Source organism: Argopecten irradians, chromosome 10 (genome assembly GCF_041381155.1).
Source record: "Argopecten irradians isolate NY chromosome 10, Ai_NY, whole genome shotgun sequence".
NCBI lineage: Eukaryota > Metazoa > Mollusca > Bivalvia > Pectinida > Pectinidae > Argopecten > Argopecten irradians.
The window spans coordinates 16,042,244-16,059,370 of NC_091143.1; the positions used below are offsets into that span (position 1 = coordinate 16,042,244).

The 17,127-nt window shown below is 32.3% G+C and overlaps 1 protein-coding gene across 5 annotated transcripts in view; it reads left to right on the forward strand.

The window, feature by feature from the left end:
• Positions 1–16,146, forward strand: part of LOC138333239 (FERM domain-containing protein 5-like) — a 71,097-nt gene extending 54,951 nt beyond the window's left edge. For 3 of the 5 annotated variants that reach the window (XM_069281494.1, XM_069281496.1, XM_069281497.1), the window contains 4 exons: positions 1,734–1,802; positions 2,235–2,323; positions 5,377–5,409; positions 8,064–16,146. In XM_069281494.1, coding sequence (XP_069137595.1) covers positions 1,734–1,802; positions 2,235–2,323; positions 5,377–5,409; positions 8,064–8,797 — 925 coding nt within the window. In that variant the 3' untranslated portion in view covers positions 8,798–16,146. The remainder of the gene's footprint in view (positions 1–1,733; positions 1,803–2,234; positions 2,324–5,376; positions 5,410–8,063) is intronic. The other 2 variants (XR_011209967.1, XM_069281495.1) reach the window with 2 other exon arrangements.
• Positions 16,147–17,127: the final 981 nt, after the last annotated feature.

The following is a 17,127-nucleotide window of genomic DNA, read 5'->3' on the forward strand; positions in this document are numbered from 1 at the left end:
CTAATGTTAATACACCTACGTACATGTCTAATGTTAATACACCTACGTACATGTCTAATGTTAATACACCTACGTACATGTCTAATGTTAATACACCTACGTACATGTCTAATGTTAATACACCTACGTACATGTCTAATGTTAATACACCTACGTACATGTCTAATGTTAATACACCTACGTACATGTCTAATGTTAATACACCTACGTACATGTCTAATGTTAATACACCTACGTACATGTCTAATGGTTAATACACCTACGTACATGTCTAATGTTAATACACCTACGTACATGTCTAATGTATATACACCTACGTACATGTCTAATGGTAATACACCTACGTACATGTCTAATGGTAATACACCTACGTACATGTCTAATGGTAATACACCTACGTACATGTCTAATGTTAATACACCTACGTACATGTCTAATGTTAATACACCTACGTACATGTCTAATGTTAATACACCTACGTACATGTCTAATGTTAATACACCTACGTACATGTCTAATGTTAATACACCTATGTACATGTCTAATGTTAATACACCTACGTACATGTCTAATGTTAATACACCTACGTACATGTCTAATGTTAATACACCTACGTACATGTCTAATGTTAATACACCTACGTACATGTCTAATGTTAATACACCTACGTACATGTCTAATGTTAATACACCTACATACATGTCTAATGTTAATACACCTACATACATGTCTAATGTTAATACACCTACGTACATGTCTAATGTTAATACACCTACGTACATGTCTAATGTAATATACACCTACGTACATGTCTAATGTTAATACACCTACGTACATGTCTAATGTTAATACACCTACGTACATGTCTAATGTTAATACACCTACGTACATGTCTAATGTTAATACACCTACGTACATGTCTAATGGTAATACACCTACGTACATGTCTAATGTTTATACACCTACGTACATGTCTAATGTTAATACACCTACGTACATGTCTAATGTTAATACACCTACGTACATGTCTAATGTTAATACACCTACGTACATGTCTAATGTTAATACACCTACGTACATGTCTAATGTTAATACACCTACATACATGTCTAATGTTAATACACCTACATACATGTCTAATGTTAATACACCTACATACATGTCTAATGTTAATACACCTACATACATGTCTAATGTTAATACACCTACGTACATGTCTAATGTTAATACACCTACGTACATGTCTAATGTTAATACACCTACGTACATGTCTAATGTTAATACACCTACGTACATGTCTAATGTTAATACACCTACGTACATGTCTAATGTTAATACACCTACGTACATGTCTAATGTTAATACACCTACGTACATGTCTAATGGTAATACACCTACGTACATGTCTAATGTTAATACACCTACGTACATGTCTAATGGTAATACACCTACGTACATGTCTAATGTTAATACACCTACGTACATGTCTAATGTTAATACACCTACGTACATGTCTAATGTTAATACACCTACGTACATGTCTAATGGTAATACACCTACATACATGTCTAATGTTAATACACCTACATACATGTCTAATGTTAATACACCTACGTACATGTCTAATGTTAATACACCTACGTACATGTCTAATGTTGATACACCTACGTACATGTCTAATGTTAATACACCTACGTACATGTCTAATGTATTGGTGATCTTGTTGTTTACAGTGGGAAGTGTCAGAATGAAGCATACAGTAACAGTGACGGGATCAACAGGAATGAACCCGCCTTCTCCAGGTACCTGTAGACACCACATATCATTTTATATAGAGAAGATGTGTGCTACAAATAAAACAGAGATTATCTTATATCCAAACATAAACACAAAAAGTATAAGCTTACATATAGATAATATTGTTGCTTCAATTCAAGGCACAAAATATATCTGATGATGTGGAGATGGATATTACAGATAAAGATAAAGAATGTGTCTCATATAGAATAATGTATACAATAAAGTAAGACACTGAAAGAATCTACATTATATATAGACAATCCTGTGCCGATGTCGTTTTGACATGTGTTGTGCAAATGTTGTTTGTGTGTTAAAAATCACTACTTGTCATGAATACATCTATTGATTTTCGCCAAACTTTGGCATATCACAATTACCTCTAAATGAAGAATGAAAAAAATTTTAACCTATTCATCTGATTTATCCTTTCGCAGGTCCTCATCACTACCAAACTTTGGCAGGAAGAGTGATAGCAAGGCATCCCTGAAGAACTCTTCTGTCCTCTCAGAAACGGTCAAGGAAGGTAAGAGTTATCCCCCTTTGTATCCTATTTATGGCCCCAGCTTGTGTAGATTTGCTTGTTAGATGTGAATTTCTATATTTAGTATACATATTATATATTCTTATCCTGCACAATGTGTATAACTTTAAAGATTTCTTGCCAGTCGTAAGATTTGGTGGCATGGTGTGGTCACAATCATAACAGTATTTTTGTACCTTTTTTTTTGGTTTTATTTCAACAATGATTTACAGACACAAAATTTGTTATGGTATAATAAGAAAAAATATTGAAATGAAAACAAAACAGAATGAATTCAACAATGACATGTTTTCATAAGCTTTTGAACAGTCTAGAGTTATATGGGTAAAATACAAGATACATGTACTATACAGTCATGTATGTGATTGAACTCTGTGGGCCTCTATATTTTTTTAAAGCTAAATACAAGTACAGTATTTTCCGGAGTATAAGCCGCGACTTTTTTCCCTGAAAATTGGTAGTGCGGCTTATACACCAGTGCGGCTTATCTGTGGACGAAAACCAAAATCTGACGATGTTTTTTCATTATTACGTTGTGATTCACATGTGAAATTTGTAAGTTTTACTCAACAGTTTTGTAAAGCTATACATTGATCATATCACTGTAAAAGTGTTTAAAAGATAAAATATGCAATGAAAATATATTAAAGATGAAAATAATTACGTATCAGATGCATGTTCGATTTGCTGCAGGATTATTACCAAGAAAAAATAACTAAAACGTCAAAAATCAACAAATATCAAGCAATAAGTTAAATAAATTATTTAAATATTATGTGTGTGCAAGAAATGTCTGCAGACAGCAAAAAAACGATCTTCTAAATGACTGCTAACTTGCACAAGTGTTACACACGGTCAACATGTGTATTTCTTGGAATAATCAGCAATTAAGTTTATACGCCTGAATTATTTGTAAAATAGAACATTATAACGATGTTATTAGCATTAAACAGTCTGTAAAACATCATTTAATCGATCTCTGCAACGGCAAACACCAGGAGGTCATAATTAGGAAGTTTACGAAAATAAGGCTTCAGTGAAATGCATCATGGTATATCTAGTTGACAAACAGTGGAGTTACAATAACTCTTTACACAAAGATATATTTAATACACAAAATATATCAAGAAAGAAATTCAATCCATTCCTATGCATACTGAAGATAGTGTTTAACCGGTGTACTGAAATATGAGCGAGAGTAAGCATGAACTCAAACTTTCACATGTGTAACACATATGTCGGTCAACAGGGGAATTTCCCGGAATCATGTTGTCTTGATTTCAATGAAATAATCAGCAATCAAGTTTATACACATAAATCACATGTAATTTAGAACATTATACCGAGTATAAACATCACAGTGATATTAAAATCATTTAATCGATATATGTAGCGACAAACACCACGAAATCATATCCAGAAGTTTACAAAAATAAGGCTTCGGTGAATTGCATCATGGGATGGCAAGTTGACAGAGAACACTCCAAATGAAATCAATTTTAGGTTAATGATGCAAGCCTTGATAATACAGTAATCCTTTACACATCAATATAATTAATACGCAAAATATTTCAAAATAGAGATAAATTAAACTCATATGCATACTGAAGAGAATATTTTAACCTGCATGCTGAAATATGAGAGAGAGTAAGCATGAATTTGTATGGCCGCCATGTTTGTTAACACACAAGAAGGCTTACGTAATGGCAGAGTAAACAACGAACAGAAATATGATCAAATCCATTATGCTAAAGATGTTTACATCATTGTGAGTTTTATATGTTATATATTTCAGTACAACTTTACAGACAGTTTTCGTGATTCTATCGATTAGCATTACCGTACTTCATTAGAGATCGATCGTAAACACAGATAGTCATGTGTGCATGGGTCTAACTTTTGGGTACAGCATAACGGTGCATCTTATACATGTACAAAACCTGAAATAAATCGTAAAAAGGGCCTCTGCGACTTATACACAGGTGCGGCTTATTGTCCGGAAAATACGGTGATTATGTAAAACTGAATAAGGAATATATATATATATATAAACATATTTGATATTCAAGAAGTTAATGTTGACAATAAATAAAGAACATTAAGTTACATACCTTATCCAAAAAAAAAAATAATGGTTCATTTCCATATCAGTTAAAGTGAATAGTCGGGCAAAGAAAACCAGTCTAAATGCGTTAATTGGCCTTCCGAAAGTTCTCACATATTAATACGACGGTCAAGTTCTGCTTATGTTTCCCAGTTCTGACCATTGAAATAAAGAAAAGTTGAAAGCATTGAAAGCGAGGCTGCGTGGAAATGTAACCACGGACATAGTCAGCCGGGAGTATGTTTTAGGATTCCTATACTTTAAATTAATTTCTACGTACGCAGACAGATTTTGACGAGAAATTTCATTTTTCTATTCCATAAGAAATTATACTAGATACGTTCACATCATTTTTACCGACTTTAGCCATCCTTGCCCGACTGTTCACTTTAACTAATTTACTTAAACTTTAATTGATTTATTTTATCATTTTTGCATGAATTCGGGTGAACTGAAATATATACTTTGTGTTTAAAAATGACTTAATTTTCTTTCCTTGGGTTCTCAAATCTGTTCAATTTTTGCATACCATTAGAGTTATCTGCCCTTGTAGGAAGGTATCGATTGTGACATTATGAGTTTTTGAGGGAAGATTTTCCTTAAAAATAGTATTACACAAAAAAGCACATGACATATAACAATACATACCTAGCTACTAACAAGGAAATATTACTATGTATTATGCAAGTACAGAATAACAGTTTGAAACTGATTAAGTGATGAACATGATTCAGCCCAGTTGTCATATAATTCAAATTACCAGGTACTATATTTAAATGTCTTTTGCTATGTAGGACCTCTGCAATCAATCGTTTTACCCTCTAATCAGCAGAGATTTTAATAAAATAAAAACATTTAGTCTATGCCCATTCTATTAAGCTGTTTAACATTTTGGACTTTGTACCTGATTTTAAATATGATGTGTTAACAGTTCAGCCTCTGCCCGTACTTGAGCTGAAGCCAGGTAAACTTTCGTCAAATGTAGTGGTTCATGTGATTGCACCTCCACTTAAGGGAGACAACTCCAAACAAATTTTTTGCACTTTTTTCTCCACTCTGCTCATCTTCTACCAAATGCCATCCTAATCAGATAAAGGTGCAAATTGAATTAAATGACATTACCTGATATCCTGCTGCTTGCTTATCAAAGACATCACATAGTAATGAATAATTTGATTTCTTCATTCCTACTTTTTCCTAATGTTAAAAAGACATTATTTAAATGTTTAATTTGCGTGAATTAAATAATTATAAAAAATTGTGAGATATATGAAGTATTGTAAAGTATGTTATATATTCTACCCTTTAAAGATTTGATTTTTTATCTAGGCATTTCTTTGATATATATTAGGGATGATTTCCATTACACTACCTCTTTAAATCAAGAATAATCAATTTGTAAAAACATGTCATTTGAGAACCACTATATCCTAAATGAAGGAAGGGCTTAATGAGTTATGAACTACAAGGATAGATATCACATGCTTTGTACCTATGCCCCTCACATTGCCCTTTTCTGTATTCCAGGCTTTGCTTTTAGGGTAGGGAATTCATGTAATTTAAGTAAAGATATTTTATATGACCATCATTATGAATAAAGTTAATGAGGTACATCATACACTGTGTATTTGCTACACAAGAGCTTCACTCTCCTCTGTATATCTGCTAGATCTTGTCATTGTTACTTTACATATTTTCTTAATTCTGTAGATGTTGTTGAAAATGTATCTCACCTATGTGATCAGTTTTAAAACCTTTATTATTTTATACATGTATATATATTTTTTGGTTTCATTTCTAACATTTTGAGTTTTTCTGCATGTGTGTTTTGATTTATGATTGTAGATAAAGAAACGATTTAAGGGTAAGTTTGTACATCGGTTATAAGTGACTTATCACCCCCTTTTTAACACACTGTCATGTATCACACTAACATCGTAATGTCTATGTATACAATTATTAAATATCAAAGAAACACAATTTAACAAAGCATGACAATTTACTTACGTGGATGTGGCGCAGTGGTAGAAGGCACAGCTATGTTTGGCTAGGCAATTGGGTGCCGTAGATCATGAGTTCGAGGCCCAGATAGGGCATGAGTCAATAAATTGTCATGCTTTGTTAAATTGTGTTTCTTTGATATTTTATATAATTATTAATTACTTATGTTGCCTATCTAAGTCATTTGTATATTAGGGTCAGGGACTGTTACTAATATGTCTTTGTCTATTTTCTTTTTCAGTATAACTGAAATAAATAAAAGTTGTAACACTCATTAATACTCGTTTAATAATCAGTGATATATGTTGACGCTGATAAAGGCTGGTTAATAACTATGGTTCTCTCTAGCAGCTTCTATCTGAACTTGTATCTCCCTCTGGTGGTCAGCAAACTTAGGATTCCTGCAAATAGATTGCAAATTCTGCCCATTTATGTTGGTGATGGTTGTATGTTCTGATTATTTCATATGTTTAATTCATGAATTAATTAACTTTCAGAGAAGTCACATTGTTTATGTCTGATGATATTAATTAAAATCTGTTTTGTAATTGAACCTCTCAATTTAGGAAAACTATGTTTATAATCAATAAATAAATTGAAGGATTTGTCAGGGTAATTTATTATAGATCAGATATTGATCGTATGTTCGTGACACAGATACATCTTGACAATAAACCATCAATATTTGAATTTGATTTTTGCCTCCACTAACCAATGGCTGTGCTATGATACCATAATACTGTGTACATATAATGCTTATGTTTGTTCATCAGAAAGTGTATGAATAGAGTTCATTCAGTTACAATCCTGTACATTTAGCTGATTTGAACATGGATTAGCAAATCATTTACATCTTATTTATTTCATCAAATTGATTGTAACCATTTCATAAGATAAATGATCAAATAGGTATTCATGTTTTGCAAAAATGAAACGAAATAAAAATGAAAAAAATAAGTTGATAAAAGACAAGATATTATTTCCTAGTCAACTGAATGTATCAGATACTAATGCTGAGGTTTATTTTTAGTGTATTTTCTATATAAATTGATACTGGCATACATTAATCTTATCACATGTACATCATTCCAGTAATTTTCTTAGAAAATCTTATTGAAGTCATTATGTATAGACTATATTAGAGGACTTCACTGTAAATCTACTTTCTTTCGCATGCAATTTACATGAGTAAACTCGCAATGAAAATTTATTCATGATATCATATTCTACCTATTGAGCGGCCCTGCCTCAATTTCACTTACTTCGACTTGAATACAGAAGGAAACTATAAAAAAGAACATGTAGGTTTCTCAATTTGATTCCTTTTGCAAATTGATTAATGACTTACTCTGTACAAAAAATTTTGTAAGGTTATTCTGAATTTGGTCCTATTAAGCTTTCATTCATTTTTTTCCAAATTTTTTGGGTGCTTGTGGGGTCAAATATAATATTTGTATTCCACAAATTAATTACTAAATGGTGTTTAATTCCTGCAAATTCAATTGAAACTGAAATCACAATATTAATGAGCTGCAAAAGAAAGTTGATTAACAGTATATAGTTTCTGTAGTTGGAAGTGATGCCTTTATCTGAGGACCTGTGTGTTTTTATTTCCAGAATCAGCTGTAGATGTGGAAGGTTTGGACAGTTCCCCTAAGGTGGAAACCATCCCGACCAGTCCCATCGTCAAGGCTCCGGTGGCTGTCGAGGAGGACGTCACCATCCAGGATGTGATTGAGCCAGTCCAGGCTGCTGTACAACAGTCCCCAGTCAAGGTCAATGGTGTGATCCCATCAACAACAGAACTGAATGACAACGAGCTTCCGAACTATGAACCAAACCTCAGCCTTATTGAAGATGAGATTATCCCAGACAAAAAAGACGAGGAGTTGGTTGATGACAAAGAAGAGGAAGACTCGCCTCCAAGGATCAGTCTCGATGAACAGATCAAATCACTGGAAGAAGAGATCCTTCGGAAGGATAGTTTCTCTAAGACCAACAACCATGTTGAGCCGGAGATGGCTGGTGATGTCGTTACAGAGACTATTAAACCACAGGTGAACAACAAAGCCGAATCAGCACCGATGTCAAGTACCGACACCGCGACAGCTAATCACAGACCAGCGACGACAGACACCGCTGTTGTTCCCAAGAAATCGGGTGCATCCTGCTGTGCTGTGTTCATGTTCACGCTGTTGTTTATCGTACTGACTCTGGCTGTCGTTGCCGTGGTGATCTACAACTCCAATATAAACCATCCAATCGCCAAACAGTTGAAGCAGCAGATGAAGTTTGTGGAACCTGTAAGAGATTATATCAGTCACCGAGTGCAATCGGTATTTAAATCATAAACTCACTATAGAAATCATCACCAACAAGCACTCATATCACATGACAACCTAGACTGAGATTTATTCTGAGGCATTACGAACAAATCATTAACATTTTGATCGTAACAATTTACTTTCCCTGTAACTTTATGGCCATTCTAGCCTCTTAACAGGGAATCACATTTTATTTTCCTAGCATGTAGGAAATAAAAACTGTAAATAATAATCCTCTCCATATGATGGTACTATAGGTATACAGCTTTCTTCACATCAACCTTTTTCCATGTGAAGAAGATTTTAATTGCTTTTGTCAGATAATTGTACAGCTATATAACATGTAGAGCAGCTGCCTGGCCAAGTCTCAGTGTTGGGTTGATGAACAAGGGTAATTGGCTTTTTGTGTACAGTCATGGTGTAAGGGATTTTTTTCTGCATTTTTAATGAAATAATGATATAAGTAGATTGTCATTGAGATTGATCGTTATTACTCTTAATTGGTCAAAGATTTTATCTTTTAAGGTGGAATTTTCATGAAAGCTAAGATTTTTGGAAATCAAGGCAATATGATTTTGGGCCTGTTTTGTCAAGTTTAAATATCAGAGTACCTTAGGTACATTTAGCTTAGTTTAAAGTAACTGTTATATAAAATATGTGTGTATTTAAATTGAAGTGTAATAACGAAAACATGTCTATTATATTGGTCGCTATTGACTGGTTTTAAACTTTAATATTTACAAATTTACATGTTTTATGAATATTATTTTTAATTGAACAATGGCCTTTTAAGACCATTGTAACTTGTAGACATATCAGAAATTTCAGTCGTAACATATAATTATGTATTTAACATTAAAATCATCTACATACATGTCAAGAAAAATATGAAATTTTGTAATACTGTATATATATATATTGTCATATAGTCATTATTCATTTATCAATTTTCTCTCAATTTTTGATACATATCTTTTTGTTGAGCTGGTTTCATTTCTATCAATATATCTATCTATAAAGGCCATACTGTATGTTTTCCATTTTCAATTTTAAAGTGTGGCAGGCTATCTGTTTGATGAGCCCCAATATTAAATGTTAAATTTGAATGGTGTTCTCACCATTTTCAAATATGTTGTCACATAAATTTGTGTTTTATTTTATTCACAAATTTTATAATTAAAAAGTAGCAGGTTTTTTGCAATGAATTTTGTCATGGTAACAAGGAGAACATTCACAGAAAGAGTTATTGCAAACGTCTACAATTTATGCAATTAATGTACACAGTTTAACATAGATTTGAGAGTTTGAAATGAAACACACCCTGATTATTAATTCTATATGTCTTTTATTAATGAATTCAGGGGCAGATAATTCTGTACCACTGGAGGCCCATTTAATATTTCCATGTATTTTTAATTTCTTTTGAAATTTTTGAAAATCTGATTTTAATGAAATGTCATTTTCCCTACTATTGTTTCTGCTTGGGGCGTTTTAGATATAAAATTTCTTGTTCCTAAAGATATCCACATATTTCCCAACACTCGAGATTTTATTTAGATGAACATATGTATATTATCTATAAGCATAATCCATTATTTTGATGGTCTCATTTTGCTTGTAATTCATCATCTTGTTAATGAGGATAAATTGTCAATAATTTCTTGTAAAAATAATGTGATTACCATGAGGGAGAAAATACTTTTTAGTTTCTTGTTGAAAATACAAGGATTTACAACTACCTTGGCCATATTGTTAATATTGTCTATACAGACTGATTTTGGTACTGGTGCTTGATTTGTAACAATGAATAGCTGACGTCGAAAATTTTAGGGATGAAACAGATTTTAGAATGTCTAATTTAACTTAAACATAGTCCAGTATCTAGATTTGATAAGATAGATAAAGTAGGCAGCCAATATTTAATATATATATATATACATAGTTTGTCTTAGGTTGAAGTCCAACTCATTCCTTCCTGATTTACCCCAATTTATTTTTATCTTTGTTATTGTATCATCAGCTCTGACCATAGTCTCAAGGAAACACTCTGGTTTGTTGGCTTTTCGTTTTGTGATGGATTGAGATGTGTTTGGTAACAAACCTTGTGGACTCCATAGCTCTATTTACAATGACAGCCTCTTCTACAATAGGACTACAAGGTGAATAAAAGGTCAAAAGGTGAATATTGAAAGTTCAAGGACTCGATTCTCCAAGATCAATAGAGTGAATAAAAGTTTAAAAGGTGAATTTCAAAGGTCAAAATGTTAATATTGTAAGGTCAAAAGGTGCATGTTAAAAGGTCAAAAGGTGAATATTAAAGGAAAGCAAAATATGAAATTTTGAAACAATGGGGAATAATTCACTTATTAGCTCTTCTCTTGTTTAGTTTAACGTAGATATAAAATTCATCATAATCAACAGTATTCAATAACGATATGATATAAGGTTGTATATATATATACATGTATGTGTAAATTAAAATTTTTGATGATATAAAATATATTCAAGGAAAGTGAAATAGTAGCATTTTCATAGCCAGAATCTGTATATAGATTGTAGCTATGTAATGTACTTGTACATATTTTAGAGGTAAAACTAATTTATAAGCACTTTCGTGCTCAAGTCATTGCACTAATTCAAGTACAGCTCTAAAGTTCGTCTGAAATGTCATTATGTACTTGAAGAGAAGTAATGATTATGCAAATTTAAGATTGTGGTAAAAATATGCCCTTTCCTTCTCAGAGCGCTTAAAATTAAGTTGCTAAGTACATGTATAGTTGTTTATGACTATATAGATGTCTGTACTCTTACAAGGGATTAACAGGATAGTGCAATAACATAATTTGTGTTCAACTTGAGTCACAACTTAGCAAGCTAAACATGTTCAATTTATTCCTTTCTGTTCAGGAAGAGTGCATTATAATATTAACTGAATATACTTGGCTTACAAAGTTGATGTAGTCCCCACAACTGAAGTAAATATGATGTCAGTCCTCATGTAACTAGTGTTTATGGCGGTAACATCAGGTTTAAGGCGAGAGTGTTGTCATTTTGAGATTTGTTTTTCACTTATTTATAACACAACTTGTGGACAAGGGGAGGTCACTTCCTAATGAACAGACAGAAAAATTGTTGTAAACAGCAGCGCCTTGTTGTGAATAGTTGGCGGTGATGTCACAAATCTTGAAAAAAAAATCCCCTCTTTTTGTTTGTATCACAATTTTGTATTCATTCAGATTCTTATTACAGACAAATAACTACAGTACTTTAAGCTAAAAAAAGGGAAAATTAAAAAAAAAAAAAAAAAAAAGGAAAACCACACAAAAATGTCAATTTATAAATCATCCCCATTTTGTTTTATTGGAGTGTTATGCTTTGAGATTTGTTTAAACATACAGAAATCATTTAGAAGGTAAAATGATATTAATGGTGGGGAAATGTGACATATCTCCACTACCTATATATCCGCCATCTTTTTTACGATTCTCACCTGTCAACAATGAACCTTTGGACCAAGTAATTTTCTCATCAATTAATAGTGTTTTTCTAATCCTTTTCACATAGCATGCTCAATAACTTCTGGGACCATAATTATATTATAAACTGTTATTAGCAAAATTGATTCCTTATTTTTGTGATTCTTGGATTTTCACTTTTAACCGCTGTTGGTACTTTATAGATGAGAATAGACCTTTCAAGATTCAATCCATCTGTAAAATATAACACTATTTTATCGTTCCCCAGAGCAGTGAATATGATTTCAATGTTTTATTTGGTTGTTTATTTTATCTTTTGTGAAGCTTAAATTTCTGTGGTTTGAGTCATGGGTGTTTTTTCGTTACAGTTCAGCAAGTCGATTGAATAAGCTATTTCGAACTCTGAACATACCTTAATTGGCTTTCTAAGAACATTGTTGAATTATGTACTTTCGCCATGATTTATTTTTACATATCTGTATGTGGCAACATTTTATGTAAAATATCAATACCATGGAACAACCTCTGTCACAAGTTTGGTTAATTCTTCTTTTGTTTGCTTTACTTTTGTTTTCATGTGTTTATTCTGTATTTGCATATTACAGAGTTATCTGCCCTTGCAGGTAGGTATTGATTGCGATGTCGTGTTTGAGAGTGTAACATCACACATTTTTTAGAGAAACGATGTGAGTTGTACCCACAAAATAATGATGTCACAATGGATACCTACCTACAAGGGAGCTAACTCTGTAATATGTAAAGACTAAATGGTATGGCCTAATGTATGATATACTTGTACTACTAGACCTCACTATAATATCTCTACAAAACACTCTTACCCCTCCCTCAAAACACATCCAAAACTCCCCATTCCTCCTACAGGGTTCAAACATATACATATCTTATAATACCCTATTCAGAACAAAATTAATTCAATCATTTACATCTTTGGAGGAAAGACAGGGTAATTTCAATCTTACCAAGATTCATAAGTTGTCAAACACTAGGCTTAGCTTGCTGTAAGAATGACATTGTAAGAATCTAGCCACAGAGTTTGAAATCTCCTAGTTTATGATATTTAAAAATACGCTAAAAACGTATTTAAATTTCTCGTCATTTTTTAATCTGGCTTGATAGAGAGGGTCTTGGTAGCGAATGATTTTACTTCTTTTGTAATGTCATCTAATTATGAATATTGCTGGATAAATGAGTTTATTCAAGACCTTTGTACCAATGATAATTTTGAAAGAATGGTCATATTGTCAACATACTTTTTGTAACTGAATACGTTAGTAGGCATTTTGGCCATGTTTTTGTGGTATCAGTTTGATTTTAGTAATGTGTTTGTAAGATGTAGTTTCTGCACAGCTTGCCAATTATCTTTTCACACGAGTCTTGCTCAAAGTGTTGTCTGCGAGGGCCAGAAATGACAGAAAGGTTCTCATCAGCTAAACATTTAGAATGTAGGTTAAAATTTGTTTTTGTAACTGGTGTCATAATTACTACTTTACATTGTACTATTCATATGATTGCAGATTACGAGATATAAATCCTGAACAATTTAAACTAACTTTTTGGTCACCTAAGACAAGTAACGGTAGCTCAGACTTACTCCTAGGGGCTTTATTCTGGCAGTGGCAAATCATTTTTTTGCAGGATTCATTGTCTATTCTAGTTATTATTAACTCTTTTCTGCTTTCATGTATTAATCAACATGTCTGAAAATATGACATTATTTTTCGACAAAACGAACAATATTTACCCCACAAGAAGCCAAGGCCAGTTAATTACTTGGGAGGATGTTAGTTAAGTTTATGCGTGTCTTTAATCTTAAATTAACACATGAACCATAGATAGCCATATGTTTTATGTCTCCTACTGATTTTCCATGGCTATACATTAGCTGAGTTGGCGAGATATCAAAATTATTAAAATAAATGACCTTGACATTCATTCAATGTCAAAGGGGTCAAATATGCTAAAACCTTGATATAATTAGACTCTTCCCAAGTGTTCAACTGCTGTCAAGGTCTTATAGAGGGATTGATATGATACATAGTGACTCTTCATTAGCCTGATACTGCTGTGTATATAGCCCGACTACACCGCTATCTACTGTATAGATATATGGAGAGGAGTTGATTAAGGGCTATCATGTCTTATACTGAACAAATCACCTATTTTTGTATAATGTAGAATTCAATATCTGTACTATAGACCATAATATATGTTGTGACTTATTTAACCCCCCCTTTAATGTTGGTTTGTGAATTTATGTATACATCTCTTAATTATACAAATTTATTCTCTTATTATTATAATGTCTTTTTTTTTAGATTTTTATTTTCTGTTTTTCCTTAATGTTGTGATATAGATAGAAATGTGTAATTGACTTGGCCTAAAGGTCTAATGAGTTCATTATAACATGATGCAACATCCGTCACATTTAAATTGTTGTGAGAGACAACATTTCTGATATTGAATTATTCTAGACAATAGTAACCCAAATATCTAGGTGAGTGAAGCAGACCCTATGGGCCTCTTGTTAACTATATTACGGTAAGATCAATGTTAAATTATCTTCCATAATACAACTTTGTTATTAAGTTGGTACATGAAATGAACCATCTTTTATCTTGTTGAACTTTCAAGAGAGAGGAAAAAAAAGAACAAAGAAAGTTGTAACTTTCAAGGAAAAAAAAACAATTTGGTTTTTGATTTTTAATACATCTACCAAATTGAATGTAGCATATGGTTTGAATAAAATAGATAAAAGTATTTCGGATCTGTGGAAGATTGTTCTGTGTTTATCTAATGTCTTGTGTTCACAGGGTGGACACCTGTTATTCTGCTATCTAATTATTGTAATTAAATTATACAAATTAAAATTTTCCTCTATGATATTCATATACAAATCTATATCTTTACCATAAATTTCTTTAACTGATTATAAATTGTATATTATGACCTATATTCTAAAACTCAAAACACAAATGTCACACCTTTTCTGATTGGTGAGTTTTAACCAATCAAATTTGTTCTTGTACAAAACTTAAAAACATGTTTTATCAATTATGTTGGTAATGATAATATGCTGCAATTGATAGTTGGATAGAGATACAATGTACACGGATATTAAAATTAGTTTTTAGACGATATTATGCATGTTCATAATGGCTTTGCACAACAATATGAAAGATTTATATATATAATTATATAAGTGCAATGAAGCATATTTATGCTTGTACATCTATTCACTGTAATCTAAATTTGATAAGAATTGTATAATAAGGTAACAAAAATTTAATTTTTTCATATTTGGAATTTTTGAATCTTTCGATTAATATTTGTCTGATAGTAAAATTGGAAAATTTCAGAAAGTAAGCATTTATCTTAACGGCAATGAATTGAGAAATACTATTCCATTTACCTGTATTTAAGACTATAATTTGTTTCTATTTATATGTTTTAGACAAGACAAAATGTTGATATGCCAATATACCAATCGAGGTATTGATTCTCTGGCTCTCTGAATTTAGATTCTTATAAACAAATACCGGTACATGTCCTTTGGGTTCACTGTAACAACTTCAAAAAAAAAAAAAAAAAAAAAAACATATATGCACAAGAATATAGTAATTAAGACAGTCCCAACACTAAGAATGTCTCATTTTGTAGGCCAAGTAATCTGTAAAATACTGGTTTAATTTCACGGAAGACAACAGATGTATAGTTACAACAGTGAACTATAGAGAATCATAGTTAAGTAATAGGTGATTTATTTTTAAAGATTTTATAATTTATTTCTGTTTATTTTCCGTATTGTTGATGTTGTGTCCTACTTAAATCTCAAGACAGCTGAAATGAAGCTTGAATAAAAGTTTTAAAGCAAAAATGAAAGACTTGTTAGTGTTGTAATTATTGTTGTTTACATCTGGCTGCACAGGCTGCAATGTTATCAGTAGTGATCTAAGTTGGGTTTTTTTTTCAAGAAACTCCTCATTTATCAAACGTCAGTACACACCACCACATGTTTCTGTTTTAGGACATAAAACTATCACAGAGTATGGAATAACCACATAAAATTTTCATCTGTGTTCTGAACTGGTATGGACAAACCCATGGTCCCCAGAGCCCAGTTTGACAAACATTCCTTAACTTTAAGAAATTCCTTAACTTAAATTTTACCATAGACATGAGGCCCAAGGGCCTTAACAGTCATCTGACTACCTTAGCAATAATGATATAGGAAATTAATTGGATATAGTGTCATGGTAGCCATCTTCGATTTGGGATCAACCAGAGAGGTAACAACACTTTGTTGGGACCATGTCAGGATTATTTCATGCAAGTTTCAGCCAAATTGCTCGGGTAGAGCTTGAGAAGTTCAAAATGTGTTTTCAAGATGGCGTCAGTGGTGGCCATCTTGGATTTAGGATTGACCCGAAAAATAACAACACTTTGTTGGGACCATGTCAGGATCATTTCATGCAAGTTTCAGCCAAATTGCACCAGTAGAACTTGAGAGGAAGTCCAATATGTGTTTTCAAGATGGTGGCTGGGGCGGCCATCTTGGATTTTAGATCGACTCGAAAAATAACTACAATTTGTCGGGACCATATCAGGATCATTTCATGCAAGTTTCAGCCAAATCGCACCGGTAGAACTTGAGAAGAAGTTCAAAATGTGAAAAATTAATGCACGGGGGACGACGGACGAAACATGACGACTATAGGTCATCCTGACCCGTCAGGTCAGATGACCTAAAGAGCATTACAAAAGTTAAGGGAAAAAATTGAAGTTGAGGAGCTTTCCTTAAAATCTGTAATTCATTCCTAAAGAGAATTTTAAGTTAAGGGATTCCTTAAATTTAAGGAATGT